Source organism: Heptranchias perlo, chromosome 3, assembly GCF_035084215.1.
Source record: "Heptranchias perlo isolate sHepPer1 chromosome 3, sHepPer1.hap1, whole genome shotgun sequence".
Classification (NCBI taxonomy): domain Eukaryota; kingdom Metazoa; phylum Chordata; class Chondrichthyes; order Hexanchiformes; family Hexanchidae; genus Heptranchias; species Heptranchias perlo.
Genome location: NC_090327.1, coordinates 94,134,412 through 94,158,971, shown reverse-complemented (window position 1 = coordinate 94,158,971; position 24,560 = coordinate 94,134,412). Strand labels below are relative to the sequence as shown.

The 24,560-nt window shown below is 40.3% G+C and overlaps 1 protein-coding gene across 1 annotated transcript in view; it reads left to right on the top strand.

Annotated features, from left to right (window-relative positions):
- Positions 1 to 1,593: 1,593 nt before the first annotated feature.
- Positions 1,594 to 24,560, top strand: part of LOC137317575 (exostosin-1) — a 171,222-nt gene continuing 148,255 nt past the window's right edge. The window contains exon 1 of the mRNA XM_067980817.1: positions 1,594 to 3,335. Within this exon, the coding sequence (XP_067836918.1) occupies positions 2,377 to 3,335 (959 nt within the window). The 5' untranslated portion in view covers positions 1,594 to 2,376. The remainder of the gene's footprint in view (positions 3,336 to 24,560) is intronic.

Here is a 24,560-nt window from a genome sequence, read left to right as displayed (position 1 = left end):
CAACCGGAGTGTGTTTGATGGAGAAAATACAACCCAAAGCAAGGGCCTTGACCGATCCGAACTCAGCTTTATGTCCAATTTCCTGCCCGCTCCCCGTAACCCCTAATTCCCTTTACTTCTAGGAAACTGTCTAAGCTTGGGGAGGTTTTACTTTTCACAACCTTTGGAACAAATTTCCAGCTTGCGTGGTGAGTGTGGATTTGCTGTAAGTGTTCAAAAAGGAGCTGGATGAATTCCTGGCTGTGGCTGATATCACAGCGTACAAAAGGTAGGTGGGGTCTTGAGCGATGGGTCTCATGCTGTGCTCTCCTGGAACTTGTTTTGTTTGCCTTCAGGGTTGGAGAGGAACTTCCCAGATTTTTTCCCCCTGGATTGGCCTAGGGCTTTTAAAAAAACTTTTTTGGCTGTTCCAGGAGATTATGTGGCTGCTGGTGGGTGGGTGGCATTGAGGATAAAGAGATTCAATTGCAACTTGACTGTATGAAATAGGTTTGGTGGACCAGCGGGTCTTTTCCTCTCTGTTATTTTCATGTGTTATTTTCATGTCATTTTCTGCTGAGGTCAACTAACTCAATACAGATCATGGATGAAACCTTATATTTATTTATTTAGATTTCAAATGCCTTGTATCTTTTTGCACCACTATGCCAAATGTTGAAGATGCATCCGAGTGGTAGTTTAGACTTCAGTCTCATTAATTCAAAGCAGTCATAAATTTGAAACAGTTTTACAGAAGTTTTCTTCTTGATTCAACACAATGCATACGTATATCAGATATGAAATAATGAATGTTGGCCTGGTAACTCAAACTATATAGCATTGGAGTCCTACACCCTTGACCTGGGTTGAAATCACAACCTTCATTAATGTTCAGACTTAAAACTTCTTAGTGAGTGAGTTTAACTAGTTCTGAGTTGGCTCTCTGGATGAAAAGCCACATTAGAGGTAAAAGTGCACCTCCTGTCGATCAATACAGAGCAGCTGTGAAAATGTGCCAGACCGGTCTACTCCCATGCAGACAAGAGAGAATTTAAAAACAGACATCTGTCCCTCACAAAGAAACAAACAGATATGGGAGAGAATCTGAATTTGTAACACACACCGGTTGACTAACTACTGAAGCATGAGAGGACGGGATAAGTGAGCCCCACTCCGCTTTTTGATGGAGAAAATACAACCCAAAGCAAGCGTGCCCCTGCAGCAAAATAATCTGACCGATGAAAAAGTATCGAACCAGAAAAATAAACTAAAAAGCTTATTTTTTAAAAAAGATTACAAATTGCTTATATAGAACGGTATATAGCGTGAAACCCCTTAACAAAGAAAAGTAGCTGGGCCAATCAATTATGTTCCAGCAGCGGTGAAACCTATCTGAGTCAAGCATTATGTATCATCGCTATTTCCTCTCTGTCACGTCTTCCAAACTCTGCAACAAGCCACCACTTCCCATGAATGGGCTTTCCCCAAGGCACCGCCTCCGTCCTGCTCTATTGGACCCAATAGGCTTGTGAGGAAGTGACGCAGCCCAATGGCACTGAGTTGACGTTAGCGGGGGGTGGGGAAGGCGGGGGGGAGTGCGAGACTGTGTGTCCGGGGGTTGGAGTAAGAATGGAAACGGGGCCGAGGGAACGCTGCTCGGGCAGTTCACACACAGCGTTCAGCGCCCTCGAAAGGAATCAACCTTCGACATAACCGTGCATTACGCATCCCCTCTCCCCCTGCCCTCCGCCCGCAAGGAAAACCAACACCGGGGATCGCTTTTTCTTTCGGATGAAAAGCGGTGCCTTTATTACATTTCTCTCTCTCTCTCTCTCTCTGTCTCCTGTACCGTCCCAAGCGGTGCAATTTGCTGAGGGGCTGCGAGCGCGAGCGCTGGAGTTTTGGGGGACACGGAACGCCAAACGCCGAGGGCAACGTTCGAGACGCGACGCGACGTTCTGCGGCGGACAGAGGGAATAGAACCCGATGGGATTCCAGAACGCCCCGGACTCTCGTTCTCTGTCCCCCCGCCGCGCGCCGACCATTCGCCACTGAAAGAAGCTGCAGGAGAAATAACGTCTGGGAGAGCACCGCGGGTATGAGGCTACTGGGCGCGACGGCGGCTGCATCTTTAAATGCCACATAGTAGCAGCAGCAGCAGCAGCAGCGGTGGTGGGGGGAAATAGTTATAAAGATCGCCCACATGCGCTGGAATAACAGGATCTGGGAAAAGAAGAAGAAGAAGAAGAAAAGGGTGTTTAAGTTTTTCCAATCAGTGTGCGGCTCTGTGGCTGGGGGAAGATGGCGGACTGGAGGTGATCGGCGAGGCTCGGGTTCGGATTTGTTCTCTTCTCCCGGTACTCCTCCTGCGCGACGAGCAATCTGCCATCCGGACACATGCAGGCCAAAAAACGCTACCTTTTACTCTCAGCCGGCGCCTGTCTGCTATTGCTCGTCTACCTGGCGGGAGTGCGGTTCCGACAGCTGTCTTCGGCTAGGAGGCAAAACCGGCGTGGGGCTGCAGCGGACGATGGCTTGCTTTCGGGTCCCGATCGCTGGCCCGAGTGGTCCAGCTCGTTGCAGAGTTTCTCTGTCGGGGACGAGCGAGAGAACGAAGAGTTCATGCAGCGCGGCTCTCCCCGGCAGAAGAGGGAGATTAATTCCAGCGTCTACAGGGGTAAGAAATGCCGCATGGACTATTGCTTCGACTTTTCCCTGTGCCATAAAAACGGTTTCAAAGTCTACGTCTACCCACAGCAGAAAGGAGAGAAAATGTCCGAAAGTTACCAAAACATCCTGGCTGCCATCGAGAACTCCAAGTTTTACACCTCGGACCCGAGACAGGCTTGTCTATTCGTGCTAAGTTTAGACACTTTAGATCGGGATCAGCTTTCTCCCCAGTACGTGCATAACCTAAAAAGTAAAGTTCAGAGTCTGTACTTGTGGAACAATGGCAGGAACCATTTGATTTTTAATCTCTATTCGGGGACCTGGCCCGATTACACAGAGGATCTGGGCTTTGATATCGGCCAGGCGATGTTGGCCAAAGCCAGCATCAGTACTGAAAATTTTAGGAGCAATTTTGACGTTTCCATACCGCTTTTTTCGAAAGATCACCCAAGGACCGGAGGGGAGAAGGGTTACATGCTTTTCAATAACATCCCTCCCCTGAGAAAATACTTACTGGTATTTAAAGGGAAAAGGTATTTGACTGGCATAGGCTCTGACACCAGGAATGCCTTATATCACGTCCACAATGCAGAAGATATTGTCCTTTTAACAACCTGTAAACATGGAAAAGACTGGCAGAAACATAAGGACGCCCGCTGTGACAAGGACAACGACGAATATGAAAGGTAAATGTTAGCTTTATAAAAATGATTGTGTTCCCCCCTCTCCATACACACACACATACACAATGAGAAAGGTAGGTGTGGGAGCTGAAACTGAATAGCGGTCGCGTATCTACAACGTGCGTTTCTGGATCTGCATCACATTTCTACTTTTTGGTTCCGAAGAGTGGTTTTGGAATGTGCTTCATCGACATCAAAAAAAAGTAGTTCGAACAAAAGTAAACGTAAGTGTGTGCCCTGCAGGAGCAAGATTTTTTTTCCCCCCTATCTCGAGGTAGGTTTCATTGACTGACGTGAAATGGCTTTTAGCATTTACATGCCTTGAAACATTGGTGTGAATCAGCTGTCCCGTTCTTTGCATGGAGGAATGAGCAAGTCTACAGAAAGTATCAATTTTTACAGGACAGCGGACAGTCCATAGCACAAATTACCATGCATAAGAAAAGTATAAAAAAGCTGTACCGTTTGCATAACCTTATGTGAGCTGGAATTTTCGAATCTAATTGAGATTGCGGAAATAGGGCAACGATCGCCTTTTTTGCTAATCTGATTGATTTGTAGCAAACTTACAGGAATTTTTTTGTTATGCCCTGAGAACTGATTTTTTTTCTTTGAGGGCAATTAAACAGGCTAGTTCTATTTGGATTGTGGTTTGTTAGTAAAGTCTGTAAAGAAATTTTGTCTTTGGAGTATTATCAGATGAGTTTTAGAGTTACAATTTTGTAGAATTTCTGTTTGAGATATCAAGTTATTTTATGATGTGGTAGAAGTACATTCATGATTTTGTTCCATCCTCGTAAGTGAAATTGTGTATGTGTTTCCAGAGGCTCTTGGTTGGTTTTATTCTTTCCTTTTATAACTTTTATTGATTGTAATTTAGCTGAGGGGTGTCAGAGGAATGCCTTGTATTGTGTTCCAGCTGTCACTGTAGACTGCATACAAAGTGACTTTAAGGCTGAAGAAATGCTGAGAAGCTGTGGATCCCAATAGCTTGCATGTAAGGGGATAACGCAAAGATGAGGCGACTGCACACGCTGCCGTTCACCTGTCAGCATATGGACATTAGTTCACAAATTTGATACATAGTCAGATAATTAGTTGCTCAAAAGATTTAATGTTTTTCATTTTGTCTATCTACACATTTAAAAGCTTCTAATTGCCACATACAGTTTTATAAGACTGATGTTTTTTATTCGTTCATGGGATGTGGGCGTCGCTGGCGAGGCCAGCATTTATTGCTCATCCCTAATTGCCCTTGAGAAGGTGGTGGTGAGCCGCCTTCTTGAACCGCTGCAGTCCGTGTGGTGAAGGTTCTCCCACAGTGCTGTTAGGTAGGGAGTTCCAGGATTTTGACCCAGCGACGATGAAGGAACGGCAATATATTTCCAAGTCTTAATAGCAAAGTGCTTGTGGCAAAGAGTTAATGGGTAATTTCTTTAATGGGCTAAAAGATGTACTGTAAGGCTGGATGTTATATGATATGGCTCTACAGTTTTACAGTTATGTTTTGTGTTTAGTTTTGTTTTCTTTGTTACCATGGAAATGCTAACCCCTCCCACCCCAACAAGTAGAAGCATTGTGTTTCTAAACATTTCGCAATGCATTTTTAGATTAGTAGAAAGTGATAAGAAATATCAAGGATTGAAGGGTTAAACATCCTAGTATTACACATTGTCAATCAGTGAGTGGTTAATGGAATAGGGTCTATATTCTGTTTGACCTTTATTGCCTTGTTTTAATAATTTGATGTTTGAAACATCTATGACCGACTGCTATAATGCAGTCATGACATACAGCAGTATATATCCAATTTGCTGAAGTTGCAGAAGTGCAAAAGGTTTTCGCTGACTATGTGTCAAATTTGTGAACTAATGTCCATATGCTGACAAGTGGACAGCAGTGTGTGCTGTCTCCTCATCTTTGGATGATCCCTTTATAGGCTCATGGGTCCATTAACAGATTAGACTCCACTACAAATATTTCAGTATGGCACTTTTTTAAATTAACCTCTGAGTGATGTATGTTAATGAATTTGGGTTGTAACAAAGCTTCAGTACATTGACATCTAAGTAGTTCAACTTGACTTATATGTTATTACCAGCTGTACACCCCTACCTCCCCCACACTCCCTGCCCCCAACAACTGAGACCTTGTGCAGATTGTCTTGGAGTCATAGAATAGTTACAGCACAGGCGGAGGCCATTCAGCCCATCAAACCCATGCTGGCTCTTTGTAAGAGCAATCCAGTTAGTTCCATTCCCCTGCTCTTAACCCAGAGCCCTGCAAATTTTTTCCCTTCAGGTATTTCTCCAATTCTTTTTTGAAAGCCATGATTGAATCTGCTTCCACCACCCTTTCAGGCAGCGCATCCCAGATCATAACTACTCACTGCGTAAAAAAGTTTTTCCTCATGTCGCCTTTGGTTCTTTTGCCAATCACCTTAAATCTGTGTCCTCTGGTTCTTGACCCTTCTGCCAATGGGAACAGTTTCTCTTTATTTACTTTATCTAAACCCTTCATGATTTTGAACACTTCTATCAAATCTCCTCTTAACCTTCTCTACTATAAGGAGAACAACCCCAGCTTCTCCAGTCTATCCATGTAACTGAAGTCCCTCATCCCTGGAACCATTCTAGTAAATCTTTTCTGCACCCTCTCTAAGGCCTTCACATTCTTCCTAAAGTGCAGTGCCGAGAATTGGACACAATACTTCAGCTGCCGCACCAGTGTTTTATAATGTTTCAACATAACTTTTTTGCTTTTGTACTCTACACCTCTATTTATAAAGCCCAGGATCCCGTATGCTTTTTTTTACTGCTTTCTCAACCTGTCCTGCCACCTTCAAAGATTTGTGCGCATATACCCCCAGGTCTCTCTGTTCCTGCACCCCCTTTAGAATTGTACCTTTAGTTTATGTTGCCTCTCCTCGTTCTTCCTACCAAAATGTATCACTTCGCATTTCTCTGCGTTAAGTTTCATCTGCCATGTGTCTGCCCGTTCCACCATCCTGTCTATGTCCTCTTGAAGTCTATTACTGTCCTCCTCACTGTTTACTACACTTCCAAGTTTTGTGCCATCCGCAAGTTTTGGAATTGTACTCTCAAGTCCAAGTCATCAATATATATCAAAAAAAGCAGTGGTCTTAGTGCCGACCCCTGGGGAACACCACTGTATGCCTTACTTCAGTGCGAAAAACAACCATTCACCACTACTCTCTGTTTCCTGTCACTTAGCTAATTTCATATCCATGCTGCCATTGCCCCTTTTATTTCATGGGCTTCAATTTTGCTGACAAGCCTATTATGTGGCACTTTATCAAACACCTTTTGAAAGTCCATATACACAACATGAACTGCATTGCCGTCATCAACCCTCTCTGTTACCTCATCAAAAAACTCAATCAAGTTAGTTAAACATGATTTGCCTTTAACAAATCCGTGCTGGCTTTCCTTTATTAATCCATACTTGTCCAAGTGACCATTAATTTTGTCCCGGATTATCGTTTCTAAAAGCTTCCCCACCACTGAGGTTAAACTGACTGGCCTGTAGTTGCTGGGTTTATCCTTACACCCTTTTTTGAACAAGGGTGTAACATTTGGAATTCTCCAGTCCTCAGGATTGGGAGATTATGGCCAGCACCTCTGCATTTCCACCCTTGCTTCCCTCAGCAACCTAGAATGTATCCCATCCTTACTAGGTGACTTATCTACTTTAAATACAGCCTTTCTAGTACCTCCTCTTCAATTTTTAGCCCATCCAGTATCTCAACTACTTCCTCTTTTACTGTGACTTTGGCAGCATCATCTTCCTTGGTAAAGACAGATGCAAAGTACTTATTTAGTACCTCAGCCATGCCCTCTGCCTCCATGCGTAGATCTCCTTTTTGGTCTGTAATCGTACCCACCCCTCCTCTTACCACCCGTTTTCTCTTTATATGCCTATAGAAGACTTTTGGATTCCCTTTTATATTAGCCGTCAGTTTCTTCTCATACTTTGCCCCTCTTATTTCCTTTACACTTCTCTGTACTTTCCATATTCAGCCTGGTTCCCATTTGTATTATCAACCTGACATCTGTCATACGCTCCCTTTTTCTGCTTCATCATACTCTCCATCTCTTTTGTCATCCAGGGAGCTCTGGCTATGGTTGTCCTACCTTTCCTCCTCGTGGGAATGTACCAAAACTGTACCCGAACCATCTCTTTAAAGGCCGCCCATTGTTCGATTACAGTTTTGCCTGTCATGTTTTGCAGTTCTGAACCAGAATTGGTTTAATTTTTGTCTGGTGTTGGACAGTGGTAAATTAACTTGTATAAATTTGCAATTTGGGAAATAGATTTATGAGCTAATCTGGATCCCAAAGTACACTCTTATCTGAGCTTTTAGTCAATTCAGTATCTTGTGATTCTCCTTAGCCTGATCTTACTTAAGCCAAATCCTCTTAAGCACGCAGACCATATCCAAAATGTCAAGACGCCCCTCTAGAAAAAATTGTTTATTATAAAAATGCATATACATATGTAAAAAATCTTGCTGTTATTTCGTACAAATGCAATATTAAGTGTGGCTAAAGAAATCCGCAGTCAGTGATGATGATTTGAAATCCTTTGAAATTGTAAGTGAAATTTTTCATGGATAACTTAATAACTGTGCAAGGAATGGCCCATAACATTTACTGGAAAGTCTTAATGTTCTAAAGTTATTGAAGTTGGATGACTACAATTTTTAGGAGTACTTGTGCAACTGGTGAACTTCTAAATTCTTAAAAAAAAGTTTAATTATGCTTGTTGAGCTTTGTTGTTACATTGACACATGAGCAAGAGAACTTCAGCATGTAGACTTTCCACTGCGACAGTACCTATATTACCACTGTAGTCACACTTGCCTTGATTAGGAGAGGCTTGATTCAAACTACTAATAAATTCAACTTGCCACTTGTTACATTGTGTAGGAGAGATAATATGAGGTAGCTGTTCAACAGGAAGAATTGCCTTGAATTTACATAGTTAATATGACATTTTTCTTGCATCATCCATAATAGGTACAATTGAACAACATAACTAAAACCATATTTGTGCCTTTTATCTCATTTAGTAATGAAGCTGAGCTAGTGCCATTAGAAATTGTGTGCACCACTGATAGAAGGGTTGTTAGTCTGCGCTTCCAAGCAGCACAGCTTCTAACAGCATCATAAACACTTGTGCACTTGTTTACACGTGTATCTGGTACTGTATAAACTGCACTAAGGATTTATCTAATGGCTCAACAGTGAGTAGTTGAGGCATACATATTAGAAGGGATCCCGGTTTAATCCTTGATCTTGGTTCTTAGTTTGTGCTGAGGGAGCTGATATTAGTAGTAAGCGCCAGACAGCTGTCTTCAATGGCCTGCGATAGGGAGGGAAAATTGGCCAGGGTTCCTAGCCCTGATTGCTATCTAAAGACTCCAGGTGGAAGTTTGCATGAGTGGACGTCAGATGAGGACAGTGCATTTGTGAATGTCTAATGAGGACAGGATTGACTTAACTATGATTTCCCCCATGTGGTCAAATAGCTTATCAGTGTTCATTGTCAAGGCTCACACATAATGATTATGTGGGCAAGGTACTGGAGGGTGACTGGTGCTTGCGAATCAATACCACAGCAAGGAGGAGAAAGGAGAAAAGTAGTGAACTGGGAAATAAATTGCTCTGAAGTGTAAATGTCACCTTTGGCTCAGTAGCACTTTTGGCTCTGAGTCAGTAGGTTGTGGGTTCAAACCCCACTCCGGAGACTTGAGCACATAATCTAGCTAACACTTCAGTGCAGCACTTGGGGTGTGCTGCACTGTCAGAGGTGCCATCTTTCAGATGAAACATTAAACCAAAACCCCGTCTGCCCCCTCAAGTGGACATAAAAGATCACATGGCACTATTTCAGAGAAGTGCAGTGGAGTTTTCCCGGTGTCCTGGCCAACATTTATCTCTCAACCAATATCACCAAAACAGTTAATCTGGTCATTTATGTCATTGCTGTTTGTGGGACCTTGCTGTGCACAAATTAGCTGCTATGTTCCCTGCATTATAAGTGACAACACTTCAGAAGTACTTCATTGGCTGATAAGCACTTTAGAACACGCTGCGGTTGCGAAAGGTGCTATATAAATGCAAGTTTTTTGTTTCTTAAATGTGGAGATGGGGGGGGGGGGGGGGTGGATTCTACAGCTTTGGGACCGACAGCAGGTACTATCAATTTCAGAGTCATCTGCTTTATGGTGAGTACCTTGTTGCATGGCATGCATGGAAGATGCTGAGTTGAGATGAGGTGTTTCTCACATGGTGAGATAAACACAGGAATGGTTCAATCTCGTACAGATATGACATTGACAGAGGTCTGGATGTGGGTTCGCTCGCTTGTGTGTTCTGTCGGGTTGAATTGGTTTAAGGGAAATACATTCTTTGTACTTTTAAAATTTCTTTCAGGAAGCTTTTGATTTCAATGGGTACTTTTGGAAATAAAACAGTGGGGACAGTCATAAGATTTTAGCCTAAATAACTGCATGTATGTTTATAATTACAGTGGAGACCACTTCAGTGTGTGATATAAATATTGCTTCCTTGCCAAAATGCATAAATTCCTTTGTAGCTAACAGTATAATCCATCATATGTATTGTCTTACAGTTTCCCTGTTGTGGTTCATTTACAACTGTTTCCCAGTTGTATATAAAAGCAATAATACGGGCTGTGTAGCCAGTAAAGTCTAAGTTGCAGTGCCGGTTCAATAATTAGTCTATGTAAATTTAATAAAACGTTCTGCAGAAAGTGTTTATTTGACCGACAACTCTGCAACTGATACAAATTTGCAGCTGGAATTGAGCCTGTGGCATACGGTAATATAACTTTCAGTTTTTACATACAATATGCCTTTGTGGGAGCCCAGAGATTTCACCTAAGGCGTTGCTGTGGAAAATATAGAACTGAGCACTCGTTGCATATGGAGTAGTTTGTATGTGTGTATGTACGGAATTTCAGTTGCAGAAATAGTTGAAGGGATTAAATATTGCGTGGGGCTGTTAATGGATTCATTTTTTTGTTAGATAAACACCTAATATTTGGCTTTCTCTATAGGATGGGGAAGGGATTGTGGTTCAAATCTTAGTAACTCATTGGGAGGGGACTGCATTAATACTCTGGCTACCAGTCTCAGTTGGAGTTTCAGCTCCAGCCAGACAGTAACCCCATTTACACTGCCTGATTTGAACTGCCCAAGGGAATTCTGCATGTGTGGTTACATACGCGCAATGCTCCTCTTCCAACAGTCAAAATTTATGTTATATGTTTGGAGAGCAAAGGCTGTAGTGTCTGCACTCTATGCATTTATGAGGCTTCACTCTTGCATTAGGTTGGATCATGACTTCAGATATATACTGCAACTTTAACATAGCTGCAAAGTGGAAATTGCTTCACAGTGACCTCAAAGTTTCAATATAAAAGCCCCCTAAGAAAACTGCGGGAACTGCATTGTCTTTTTTTTGTGATAAATTAGATTTTTTTTCTCCCCAGTTGTTACATACATTGGTTTGTAAAATTGTAATACGTACCTTGCCTAAGACATTTTAGTACAAATGAACAAGTGAGCCTCCCTATGTTTGAAGAAAGTATTGACAATTTGAGTTACTGAATGCTTTGGAATTTCATTGGTCTATGAAACTGCACGTGGAACATCTGCACACACCTAATTTTATTTTTTGCTCCACTGCTGTGTTCTGACATTATAAGTACACTAGTTTTAGCCACCTCACTGCCTGAATAGCCTGAAGTTGATACTTCTTTATCAATTATTTGGGATGGTGTTTTGCTCTTGCTAGAAATACATTGCCTGATGCCAACCAAACATGATTACTTTGGAATGATCCTTGAAAAAACTAAAACATGAAGCCCGTTTGATTAAGTAGTTGTGTATTGGTAAGTGACTTCTAAAATGAGTTTGCTGTACTTAATATCAAACTTGGGGAGCCACATTATGTCCTGGAGTCCCAATGAAACAATACATTATACATGTGAAACCAATATGAGCAGTATTAAGTAATGTGAAATTGTGTAACTTGAGATCAGAATCTATCTGGGGTTAGTTTAGTCCAGAGTACATGTTTTCCCTACTTGCACATTTTTAATGTACAGTCCATTTTGTTTTAATTCACTATAAGTCATCATATTTTATTTCTTAAAATGTGAAACAAACATATATTTCTTATCCATGTAAAATGTTCTTGAAACCGGAACTACTTTGAAATAAACCTATGAACTTGAGCTTAAAACTTTGGTCCTGATTAGGCAGAATTTATTCAAATCTGTTGGGAGCATATTGGCAGTAGTCATTGGTTTGCACATAGAATTGAGCTGTGTGTTGTTGCACAGGTTTAATTTGACTTGGCTGTTACAGTTCTGTCATCACCAGTGGTTCTAAAATTTCCATTGAAAGGTGTTGAGCATTCCTTGAGAAATGGTCCATTCTATACACTGCATCCAATATGCATGGTATCCTTGTGTGATGTAGATCAGTTAATCTGGTAGTTTTGGGGCAGAGGAGATGATAATGTTGTTTAAACCCTTTCTGTTAGGCAAAATCTGATGTCTACATTCCTCAATGGATACAGGAATTCATTTTGATTTTATTGGTACTGCTCCTGTATTCGATTACTCATGAACTGAAAATGCACTTATTGCATGCAACAAAATTGGCCCTTCCGTTTCTGCAATGTGCTATAATTTTCTGATTTGTTTAAACTTCAATGTCCAAGTAATTAAATTTGTTACAAATCTATGTATAATATATTAAAAATCTTCCATCTGCACACATTTCATGTTTTTTCAACTTTTTTCCATTATAAATTCCTATTCCATAATGGAAACATGTCGCAGTAAATACATCCTCCCACCAATGGCGCTGCTGCAGTGCCTCTACTGACAGGAGGGTTTAAACACAACGTGATACGTTTACATAGGCAGTTTCCATTATAAATGTGGATGTAGACATTTATAACGGAAATGTAAAAATAAGGCCCAAGTGTATAACTTTAAAATGGTGATTGAATTATGTTTGCATGTCCATTATCCCCCATCCCCTAATCATGCTTCACTAGAGGGCTGCACTTGGTCTTATGTGCAACACCATGGGATTTTGACTAGTACACTATAAAGATGCCGACAAGGTTATGAATTCTGTTTTATTTACATCTTGCAAAATGCTCTAGAAGGTTGCTCCTTGAGTGCAGTAACTGCACTGAAGGAAAATAATCTTTGTTTTATTTGCACAGACTTAATAAGCAAGTTTGGTTTGACAGAGAGGAGAGAGAATTTTTTGAGAATACTTCTCCCAATTTTGAAGTAACAGCAATTGTTTTTTATTAAAAAAAAGTGGGAGAAGAAGAAATTTTGCACATGGTGATAATACTATCATATTGTGGCCGAAATAATTAGTTGTTTGCATTTTGAAATTAAGCATTGATTGAATTGTCAAGTTTCTCTAAATGTGCTGCAATTTTTCCAACTACTGTCTTGCATTTTCTCTTACGGGCAGGTACTTAAAACTGTTTTGTTACAGAAATAGATTTTGAGTTCTGAACCTGTATAGATAAACTTTTGAGATAGCTCAATATCTTAAGCAGGTCCATAAGTTTAGAACTAAGCTGATTATATGATAAAGATTTTCTCCTCTTGTATTGTGTCTTTGTGAGTGAAGAAAATTTCACACCATTGATTTTTTTTTCAGCTTTATTAAACCAAGGACATTTTTGTTAAGTGCTGGCAGCATTTGAAAAATACAGCCTGTCTCAGAGGAAAGGGGTAACTCCATGGGCTACGTTTGGTGCAACATTTCATCTATCTATTAGTAAAAGAATTTACTTTTAATTGTCCTTTGTTTGGCAGATTGAATGTTAACAACCTGCCAAATTTAATTAAAAGTACTGGCTGAATATAATTAAATCCACTTCATGTAAATTTGACATTTATAGGTCGTTGATGGATTATAATGAAACGTGAATCAGTTCCACTGGGTGAAGTTCAAGTAATTCACATGTTTTGCTGTCTTAATAAATCTGGCATCTCCACATCATTAATAAATCCTGGTCACATTTAGACTTCTGTTTTGATTGATAAAAAGCAACTGACATTCCCTACTTTATTTCTCTTCTTCCTCCTGCTGCCAAAATCAAGGTCAGTAATCTGGATAATTATTATTCACACGAATCATCTAGCTTTAAAAAATAAAAAAAACTCAATTAAGTTGTTAAGTCAAAAAGTTGGGCCTGCAATAATCTAAATGTTAACAGACTGAAAGAACAGGTAGGTGACTTAGTCTTACCAACTCGGGCCTTTGCCAACAGCTGCTCTAACTTGTCGCAGACTCGGTCGTCTTGCAATTATGCATTTTTTATGCTTGCATCAAAATGAAATTCTCTTCTACTCAGTGGCTGCTAAGCTTGCCCATGAAAGTTACCTAAATAGAGAGTTTACTAAACTATACTTCATTCTATTGTACAAGATCATTTTATAATCTTGAACAAAGTGGCTCAGTAATTCATGTTTCTTGTGTGCCAAATCTGCCCTGTTTATTCTTTGTAGTGAATTTGGCGGCAGGGATTTATTCAGACATGAGATTCATGCATGCGTAGTTGCTCTGAAGTAGTGACCAGTGCGTTAATGTTACTATGTGTGCACAGTTCAATGTCACGTTTGTGACCTTGTGGATCTGGCCGCAAGTCTTCGCTCCCTTGAGAGAAGGTCCGTAGAGGCCAGCGATGCTAGAAACACATCATTGACCTCAATGGGTTGGATGAAAGAACCACCCACAGCCAAACCCAAAATGGCATTCCAACACCAAATGCTGGCAGTGGGAATTGTTTCATTTTACCACTGCTCGAAGATTTCACTGTTTCAGATGACATGGTTTGGGTCGTTTATACTACAGGGTTGCTTCTGGCATTCCTGCCGTAAGAGAAAGCCGTTCAGTAAAAATGGGGTATCAGCCACTATCTGTTCTTTGAATGATTCAGTAGGTGAAAAATCTGTGTTTTATTCTATAAGCTCAATCTAGAAAGTCAAGAGATGTCTTGTCTTGTTTTTAAAAAAAAAAATCCTTTCCTCTTCTCTCGAATAGGGATGTATTTTAATTGCACTTAGCAACAGTGGTCAGGTTGAGAATATTATAAAGAAAGATTTGCATTTATATAGCGCCTTTCACGACCTCAGGGGGTCCCAAACCACTTTACAGCCAATGAAGTACGTTTTGAAGTGTAGTTACTGTATATGGACTATATAACGAGAGTGAAGGAATGTTTTGCAGCATGTTGATGCACCTGTATTTAATAATTACTATTGTTCTCAACATTTGCCAAAATTGACCATTACATTTGTTAAGTTATTTTGTCCACTGTTTTTAAGTCTCTTTGCTCCTTTCCTAAACCAAGGGAGCAGTGTAACGTGATCTCTCAGCCACACAGCTTTCAGTTTCAACTGTCCAGTTAAAGCCAGTTGGACAAACTCTAGTATTGAGAAACCTGTGCTGTAATAGTTTGCATAATCTTTCATCAATCAGGATAGCAGAGCCAAAAGCTGTACTTGGCTATTCTGAATGCTCTGTGACCCACTTCTGCAAGAGGGCAAATGTGTGTGGAGATATATTTTTTTCTCTCAAATAGCAGCTTCATAGTGGAATTGGCAGAGACCTTGGGAGTAGGTTGCCCACCCTTCTTGGTTGATATGTGGCGCATGGTTGGGGAAATGCCCAGATGCAGTTTAAAATAAATCAATCAGTTGGGACAGCAGTGCCAAAAAACTGTGGTGCACTATTCAAAATGTTCTGTGGCCTGGTTCCAAAAGCAGGCAAATGTGCAGAGATGTGCTAAGTATACAGGATAGATTTAATGTACCCAGCTAGTTGAAGAGTGAGACTGGCAGCGGGCTGGGAGCAGGTCATCTGCTGTCAATCTTGGGTGGTGCATGGCTTGGGGAACTAGTGAAGTAGTTAATGAGTGTTCAGAAGTTAGCTTCAAGTGCTTGATGTTGGTAGGATTCCTTCAAATGCACAACATGTTTATATTATTGATATTATTTTTCAGATCATGTGTAGCTTGTGCCTTTAAGCATATATAATATATATGTATACTTAATAAAATTGAATGTACAAAGATTCTTTTAAGTTATCAACAGTGCAAAAGGTGACCTCTCTATCTTTTATTGCTTCGTAAAAGTACACTGTCATATTAAGAAAATTACAGTACAAAGCTGATGAGAAAGCCTGGTTGCTTTAAAGGTATGATGTGGAGATGCCGGTGATGGACTGGGGTTGACAATTGTAAACAATTTTACAACACCAAGTTATAGTCCAACAAATTTATTTTTAATTCCACAAGCTTTCGGAGGCTTCCTCCTTCGTCAGGTGAACGGTATGGTTCACCTGACGAAGGAGGAAGCCTCCGAAAGCTTGTGGGATTAAAAATAAATTTGTTGGACTATAACTTGGTGTTGTAAAAAAGCTTTAAAGGTAGGTAGTGGATTAACAAAAATGAAAACTTGCTTGACACGCAGGGAATTAAACAGCAGCCAAAAAAAAATGACATTTCCTTTTTCTCAGTGCAGCTGTCATTCTTGACCTTAACAGCTGGTCATAAAAATAGAACTGCATAGATGTTATGGTCATGGCCTAGCCACTTAAGGGCCACCAGTCAACAATCTGCTGACATTAACAAAATGATTGATTACATAGAACAACCAGCTTTACAAATGTGGAGCCCTTGGTGCTTGAAGAAACTTCTATTCTTGCAAACTAACCTGTAACATGAGAATTAAATGAAACTACTTAGTATTATTTAAAATGTTTTTTTTGGGGGGGGAAACCTATATCTATTCAAGCCTCATTAGTTGGGTATTGAACCACAATACGCAGCTTCCCCACCTTTTTTCTTCGCCTTCCTCTATTTGACACCACCTCACAGAAATACATCTGATATCAGGAATTTACTGCTTTTGGGGAATAGGAGGTGATAAACTTCCACCCCCATGTCTGGAGGGAGCTCTTGTAATCTGCAGCATCCAGTATTTTGGAACAATGGGCTGGATCTGTGTGCTCCAACTGGTGAGTGACCTGCATATGCTTAAAGTGCTTCAAAACAGGCAAAATGTTGATTAAACATCATGCTCAACTCCTGGTCTGTTTTGTATCACTTAGAGTTGTACAATCACAAAAAGATTGCTTGAAAAAAGAGCAGTAGTAGGATATTCTGAGATACCAATAATGTAGTAATGCACTTCAGTGCTGAGTGATTTTCTAGTAACCTGGCTACCCAAAAGCCAAGTGCCATGCGCTCAGCTTCTAGTTCCTCGACAGTGTATCACATAGCCTCTCTACAGCCAACGATTCACAACAAGAAGTTACTTTGGAATACAGAATTATCACAACAAACTATTCTCAAGTCCCAACCTCTATTATAACACTTAACCTGATCGTTTCTCAGGTGGATTTTTTTTAAAAAACAACTCTATATGGTTTTGTGGTAACCAAAATCGTGTGAATCATAGTAATAATAAGTCACAGACTTTTTTTGGTAACCAAATTACCTTTATTTTGCTTTCCCTCTCTCATCTTGCTTCTGTTGCCTTCTCACTACTTAATTTATTTTTTCTCTTCCCATTTCTTACCTTTCTGTTTTTATCTGTCCTATTGTCTCTGCATCCTTGGGAGTGGACAGGCATCAGGATTGGGAGTTGCATGGGCAAGTTAGAGTCAGCAACACCTATGTTACTAGGCCTGGGGTTTGGTGGGCATGAATGTTAGGGATGCTCCCATATGCTTTGCTGTTAGAGGTTTGAGAGACTCTTGGTTGGTGGCCTTTTGAAGGGTGCAGTCTTTTGAAAGGGCAGGGGTGCTGGCATGTGCAGGCTCAGCAAATCTGTACCAGCCTTTAAGGGCTGTTTTGGTTGAGTCACTTTTTCTAAGATGTGCTGGCCAAGATCTCATGGCGTCCTTCCTTCGACCCCCAATGCAGAGCCAGGGATAAGTGCTATTAATGAAAAAAAATCCCTTCTGAAAAAGCAACGATCTGCCAGTGGGGAGTGATGTGTGTGCCATCCGGTGCTCGCTGCTGGCTCCCACTTTCTACTTCTAGCAGTGCTCCTTTTCCTCTCCAGTTGCAACCTGCAGCATTATAGATTCCTGGGGCAGATCCTGACTGGGGCGGAGGTGGGAGAAGGATGCAACAGCAAGTGGAAGGTGGAGTCAGCACTGTTTTTTAAAAAGTACTCCGGTTATATTGTTACGCTTTTTAAAAGGTGAGTGTTTAGCTTTGTTTTAGAATAAAGACTGACAGCTGCAGTGCAGACATTTATTATCTTGACATGTTGCATTCTGTTTTCAGGTAGCATATTAAATGTTTTAAATTTGCAGTGAACTTTATAGAGAGTTGGGAAAAATAATCACTTGGTTAGATTCAGTTATTCCAAATTTATAGTCTTGTTCTCTCAAGACAAAGCCATTTTTAAAATTCCCTTCAAAGTTTAGCATAATGGTTATGTGTCAATAGTATTTCCTTCCAGTCCATTTTAAAGGCCATTCTATTGCAGGAACGTCGCTGACAGTGGGGCTACCAGATTTCCTCACTCAGCCTGTCTGCATCTTCAGCAGCTGCTCATGTTATGAATTTTTCATGTGGTGTTCCCTTATTTTTGTCTGTCACAGGCCGCTGTGTTGAATGTAAATAAGTTATAAATGGTATGCATTGGGAGGAGGAGAAGCAGAAGAACAGCTCTTTTGAATAGCCTGACCCTCCAATTCAGCGCCTGGTTTTCCCTTGTAGCAGTTTTGCTGTGAGAAAGTTTGTTGAAATGCCACTGCAGTTTTCAAGCTGTGGCTTGGCTGGGCCCTGAGCTGCTTCAGTTGAACTAGTCTGGAGCAGAGTCACTGTCAGAACTTGCTTTTGAACTTCACAAGTGTATAAAGCCCATCCAGTTACTTTACTGGGGCTCATTTAGATGAATTCATGACACTTCATGGGTCGTTGGTGTTACTTTCAGAAAGAGAAATTTGAATGTCTGGCCAAGAAAATGCCATCTTTTGAGGGTATTTAGACACTGCTTGAGTTACCAAGCGCAGAGTGTTCCCTGAACCTTGCTGGCAACAATAGTTTTCCCTTTTATATAACTTGCCTGGGCAATTTGTTATCTGACAATACCGAGTTTGTTTTGCATTGACTTTATTTTCTATTTATCAACATTAGGTATTTAATGTTTAAAAATTGGGTTCTTTTTGAAAATGTCCTGTCTCTTGGAGTGTTTTGCATTTATTTTTCTATTTTGCTTCTTTAGAAATATTTTTGAGCACGTGCAAAAATGTAAACGTTCTGTTTATCGCATATTATGTTAATCATCAGCATGTAGCTGAGCTGTGTGGAAAATAAGGGTTATATTTCTGAATGGCCAAATATTCTCTGAGGTTTCTTCTGTTGAAGCTGTGTGGTACGGTCAAGAAAGTGAAGATTTCATAAGCACAGTTGGGGGTTTAAAGAAAACAATGCTGAATTTACCCTGCGATTATGGAAATCAGTTACTTTTATATTAAAAAAAGGTTAATTAGAAGTGATAAATTGCTGTTGGTAATTTATGTCAGATACAGGTTTACATCCTGAATGTTTGTGAAATGCAGGATCTAGTTTGTTAACAGTATATAGCATGCATGTTAATCTTCATAGTCTGGGTAGCTGGAGGGCCAAAGGTTCTGCCACTGTTGCTCAGTATTTTATCCAGTCTGTGAAATTGTGATTGCCATGGTTCACTGCCCTGCATGTCGGTGCAATTCACCAGGTCTTACAACCTGCATTGGGATCAGCACTGGGCAGGATGCAAAGATTTTACAAGCTTGTTCATGCGGATTTTTATTGCTACTTCACAGAATGAAGTTAAACCAATAAAAAAGGAAACTAAAGACTGTCTTTGCATGCTTACGGTTCTGTTGTATGTAGACATGTTATTTAATGTATTTCTTGCATCCTGTCAGATTACATTAATTATGTGTGATCGTTGTATTTTGCAGAAAGTGGTTCTTTTTCCATTATTTCTTGAGCTGCCCAATTTTTAAATAAATTTTGAGTAAGAAGATTCTGTGTTATTAAAAACTCTTGCATGCTTAATTTTTTTTCTAGCCGTATCTTATTTCTTTAAATTATATCAGTACTTTTTTGTTATTTGGTGTGCTGGAATGAAGGTGAAAGAAAAGTTTGCAATCTCTACCAGTAGCTACACCAGCATCTGTGTGCGTAGAGGTGCCGCAAAACAAATCTCTGAAAATCATAAGATTCTGTGGAATCATGTGAAATGGCAAGTCTGTCAGTTTTGTGGTGAAAATTGATTAAAATTTAAAAATAAAGAACATTCAAGGGTGGGAAAGTCAGGGGGGGAATGCTTTTTGTTGAAAGTACCCTCCGTAGACTTCAGCTCATCCTGAACTCTAGCCCGTATCCTATCTGGCACCAAGTCCTGCTCGCCCATCACCCCTGTCCTCGCTGACCTGCATTGCCTGTTGATCTCCCATTGTGTCAAATTTAAAATTCTTATCCTTGTGTTTAAATTCCTTCATAGACTCACTCCTCCCTATCTCTTTAACCTGCTCCGGCACCACAAACCCCCCCCCCCCCCACTAACTTTCTGTCCCTTTGATTTTGGCCTTTTATGCATCCCCCCTCCCTTCGTCCCATGATTGGCAACCGTACTTTCGGCTGCCTAAGCCCCATGCTCTGTGGCTCCCTCCCTAAACCCCTCTGCCTCTCAATCTCACTCTCCTCCTTTAGGATCCTCCTTAAAACCCACCTCTTTGACCAAGCTTTTTATCATCCCTTCTAGTATTCCCTCTCTGGCTCATATCCATTTTTTGATTAAGCTGCTGAAATGTTTTGGATATGTTTCTGTGTTAAAGGCATTATATAAATGTAAGTTGTTCTCTTTCTCCCCCTCCCCCCTCCCTGGCCCCTCTTTTAAAGTGTAAAATAATAGGCACAGCAGAATTTTCCTTGAAGTTTCAGAAACATAAAAGTTAATAGCTTGCCAGAAAAGAAACCCTCAAGTTAGGTCCTCCTCTCTGATAGATGACTCAAACAAAGGGCATACTTTTGTGAAGCATTGTTTCACATAAAGGGTGGTGGGAATCTGGAACTCTTTCTGTGGATGCTGGGTCAATTGAAGTTTTCAACACAGATATTGATAAGATTTTTGTTAGGTAAGGATATCAAAGGATATGGAGGGAAGGCAAATTGGAGTTGAGGTACAGAGCCGCCATGATCTAATTGAATGGTGGAACAGACTCAAGGGGCTGATTGGCTTACTCTTATTCCTATGCTCCCCATCAGAGTTATTGTTGGAGTACTTTTTTAAAAAAAAGTGGGAGAACCCAACTCAAAAGTTTTTACTAAAATGTCAAACAAAACCTCTCTCGCTCTCCTGCTCTTGTGCTCCTGCACTCTTTTGCACTCCATCTTGCATTTCCATTCTAGTTTCTCTCTCTCTCTCTCTCACTCAAAAAAGGTGGAAGAGTGCTTGGTACAAAAAGTACTCCCCATTTCTTTCAATATACTTGAGGAATTTCTATGGGATGGATAGAACAACTCTAAAACTTCAGATGTGTCTCCTGAATTTATAAGTGGTATGCCTCTGGTTCTAATAGATTGACATTTATGATTGGAATTTTTTAAATAACCATTTCATTTTATACATATTTAATAATGAGAAATCAATTTTGTATTGCCCAAACCTCTATATTGAAATTGAGCTTGTGTCAAGAAATTTTTATATATATGTATATATATATATATATATGGCTAAAAATGAGTAGCTTGCACTTTTTCATTCCTTCTGACATGGGCAAAGAAACAAAATGAAAATGCAGCTTTTTTAATGAAAGGTATCTCTTTGTCAGCAGCCTCAGTGCTCTAGCCTGGTCATGTTTAGCAGCTAGATGCAGAAATCCACTTCATTTTTCAAAGCTTTGGTAATTGTAGTCAAGGCAACTTGGTGACCTTAGTTAAAGAGCTGTTCTCCAAGGGCAGAGAGCTGTTGGCATTTTCAGAACTGTGATCCTGGCTTCCAGCTTACTGTCAACAAGGGACAATGGTAGCAAGAAAACCTCCGAATTAGCTGTTACTTTGATCCAGTTTTTCAGTTTCATGTGAAAACAGTAAGGGGAAGGGGGCAGAAACACCTTCTTTGTGGAGTGTTATTTTCATCAGCTGTACTGCCAGAAGGAAAAATGTTTTCAGATTTGTTGTATTGATCCTTTGATTTGTCGAACTTGGTAGCCATCCACAAAGTTTGTATGCTGAAAGTTATGATTAGTTTGAGTCCTCATCAAAATAATTAATTTGGACCTCAAATAAAACCATCTTTAATTTCAATTTAGATTAAACAGAGATTTAACAAAACATTCTAAACTGTAGATAACATTATGAACTCTTAACATTATAAATGCAGATAACCCAAAGTTTTTGTCCATTTCTATGAGTCGTAAAGGTTATATGTCTCATACCTTTAGGTGGTCTTAATTCATTTAATAGTGATGTGGGGCCCATGGCACAAAACTGCCCACAAATTGGCAATTTCAGTCAGAGTATAAAGATTGGTTGAGAAGTGGGGGGATCGCATTGATACAGTAGGGAATGGTTTTCTGAAGGTGGAATAAGGGCATATTATTGGGGTGGGTGGTAAGAGGATTGGAGGACTTTTCCAGTGGTATACTTCACCTAGGATTGTTTATGCTAACATTTTGATGCCCCAAAATGGAAGAAATGTTTCATTCCTCAGCAATGGCTTTGTACGTTGATCAGAAAATAACCACGTGAATAAATATTGGATTAAGCTGTATAATAGCCCAGCATTTTTCATTGAAATTCAATGACAGCAAAACAAGGTTCTGAACAGAATATCCGACCCACATGCTGTCAAAGTACTATAAGCTAGTCTGATCACTACTGTTCGTAGATGAATTGGCATTGAAGCAACTAATTAATTTTGTTTGCATTTGTGGAAAATATGTAAATCTCGGTGTTTTCCTTGGTGAAGCTGACAAAAAAGAAATCTATAACAAGCAAAGTCTTATCAGGTTGACTTTGGTGAATGTACTGGGTGTACATGTGTGCGATGCCTTTGGTGACTGTGCTAAGGTTATCAATTACTGATCCCTTAAAATGCAGTATTTAGTCAGTCATCACATATAACCATGCGGCAGGAGAGCCAGCCAACTAAATGAAGAGGGCAGTGGTGATTTTTTTTTAGGCTGTGGGTACAGAGCCTGTATGGCATTTCTCGTCCAGGACACTGAACTGATAAGGTTGTCAACAAAGCTTGCATTTATATAGCATATTTAATGTATAAAAAACATACCAAAGCGCTCAATGGTAACTGGTATTCTGAGTTAGAACATCGTGGATTCAGGCCCCACTCCAGAGCCTCGAGCACCTAATCCAGGCTTAAGTGCTGAGGGAGCGCTTCACTGTTGGAGGTGCCCTCTTTTGGACGAGACGTTAAACTAAGGCCCCACCTTCCTTCACCGGTGGTAAAAAGTCCCATGACTATTCGAAGAAGAGCAGGTGATTTTCCTGGTGCCCTGGCCAATATTTATCCTTCAACGAACATCACTAAAATATAGATTATCTGGTCATGTATCTCATTGGTTTTTGGGACCTCACTGTGCTCAGTTTAATTGGAATATATTGATGGAAATTATGGAAGTAAGATTGCTTTTATTCAGCAGAATTCATTAGTGTGATTTAACATGGCAAATGTGTGTAAATTAATTTCCATTATATATTTCCTTATATACTAATTTGGAAAAATAGACTCAGATTTCTATTTCCTACCAATACTTTATAGAGGAAAGCTGGAATGTTTTACTAACTGGCCACCTGGATGGTCAAAGTCCCTGTTAAAACTTCCTCATAAAATCTTGGTGAGAGCACAAGTGACGAATGAACATGGATGTGGAGTTGGGAGGCTTTGTTCAGATTCATCCTCAAAGAAACAAAAGTTTTATTCGCCATTATTCTTTAAAGGCTTCTCAGGGAGGACATGCATTTACATTTGAATAAGCTATACATTTGCCATTTAAATCACCTGTAAATCACTATGTCAGTCATTTGCTAATGAGTCATTTACACTCTTCACCAACAAGGGCTGAAATCTAATACCCCATTTATAAACTGGATCTACAACCAGTGGAAATGGTTCTCCTTTCTACTCTGAATTTGCCCCATTTATGTTGGACGGGTTGATAGCATTATCGAGAACATTGAAGTATATGCAGTTGCTTAGAAGCTGCATTTGCAGCATTATGTTACCGACCACCGATCTGCCCTGATGCTAAGGGAAGGTCTGTAAAGACCAGCACATCACATTGTAGACAGGTGGGCTGTGCAAACAGCCTATTCATGGCCAGAACAAAATGAAAACACAGCCAACACTTCACTTTCAGAGGCATAGAAGGAGGCCACCTTGTAAGGTGGCATTGTGTGTGCATTGTCTCATTAGGGTATGAGTGACATCTTCATAAATTCTCCATTATGTAGTAAGTACTCATTTTCAAAAACTAATAACACCATCATCTGTTTCCATTTTAATGTATTGATGCTTGAGATTATTCCTTACAGTTTAATTTAGTTCTCATTCACTGCACCCTCATTTAACTCAGTTAGGTTGTAAGAAGTGAACACTTGGTCTGTGAAAGCTTTTGAAAAACAAACTAGTGGTACAGAATCCCAGCTCACAAATTGGTTGCCCACCTTCCCCCCCCCCCCCTTTCCGGAGAAGTGCTAGTTACTCCTGCCATTTACAGCCCAATTCTGTATTGCATTTTACTAAAGCTGCAACTAAAGATTGGTTGCCACATTTCTCCTTGCTTTGATAAACTTGCAAATTGTGCTCTCGATGTTTGAATTGTTTCATAGAATGCCATTTTCAAAATGCAGTCATGGAGATTCCTCCCTTTTCATATTTTCATGTACCACAGGAGGGGTGGGGGTGCATCCTAGAGGTGTAATTTTGCGACCCTGAATTTCTGAATTTCATGCGATCTTAACATTGCTAACTTAACCTTTCCCTTTACAGTTCAATACAAAAGTACAGCGCCCCCTCCTCCACCTCAGTTAGAACCTTCAATGTGTTTGCCTTGTTGACAGCAGCTATTTCCTGCTGCCCTCCCTGACTCGGGTAGAATTT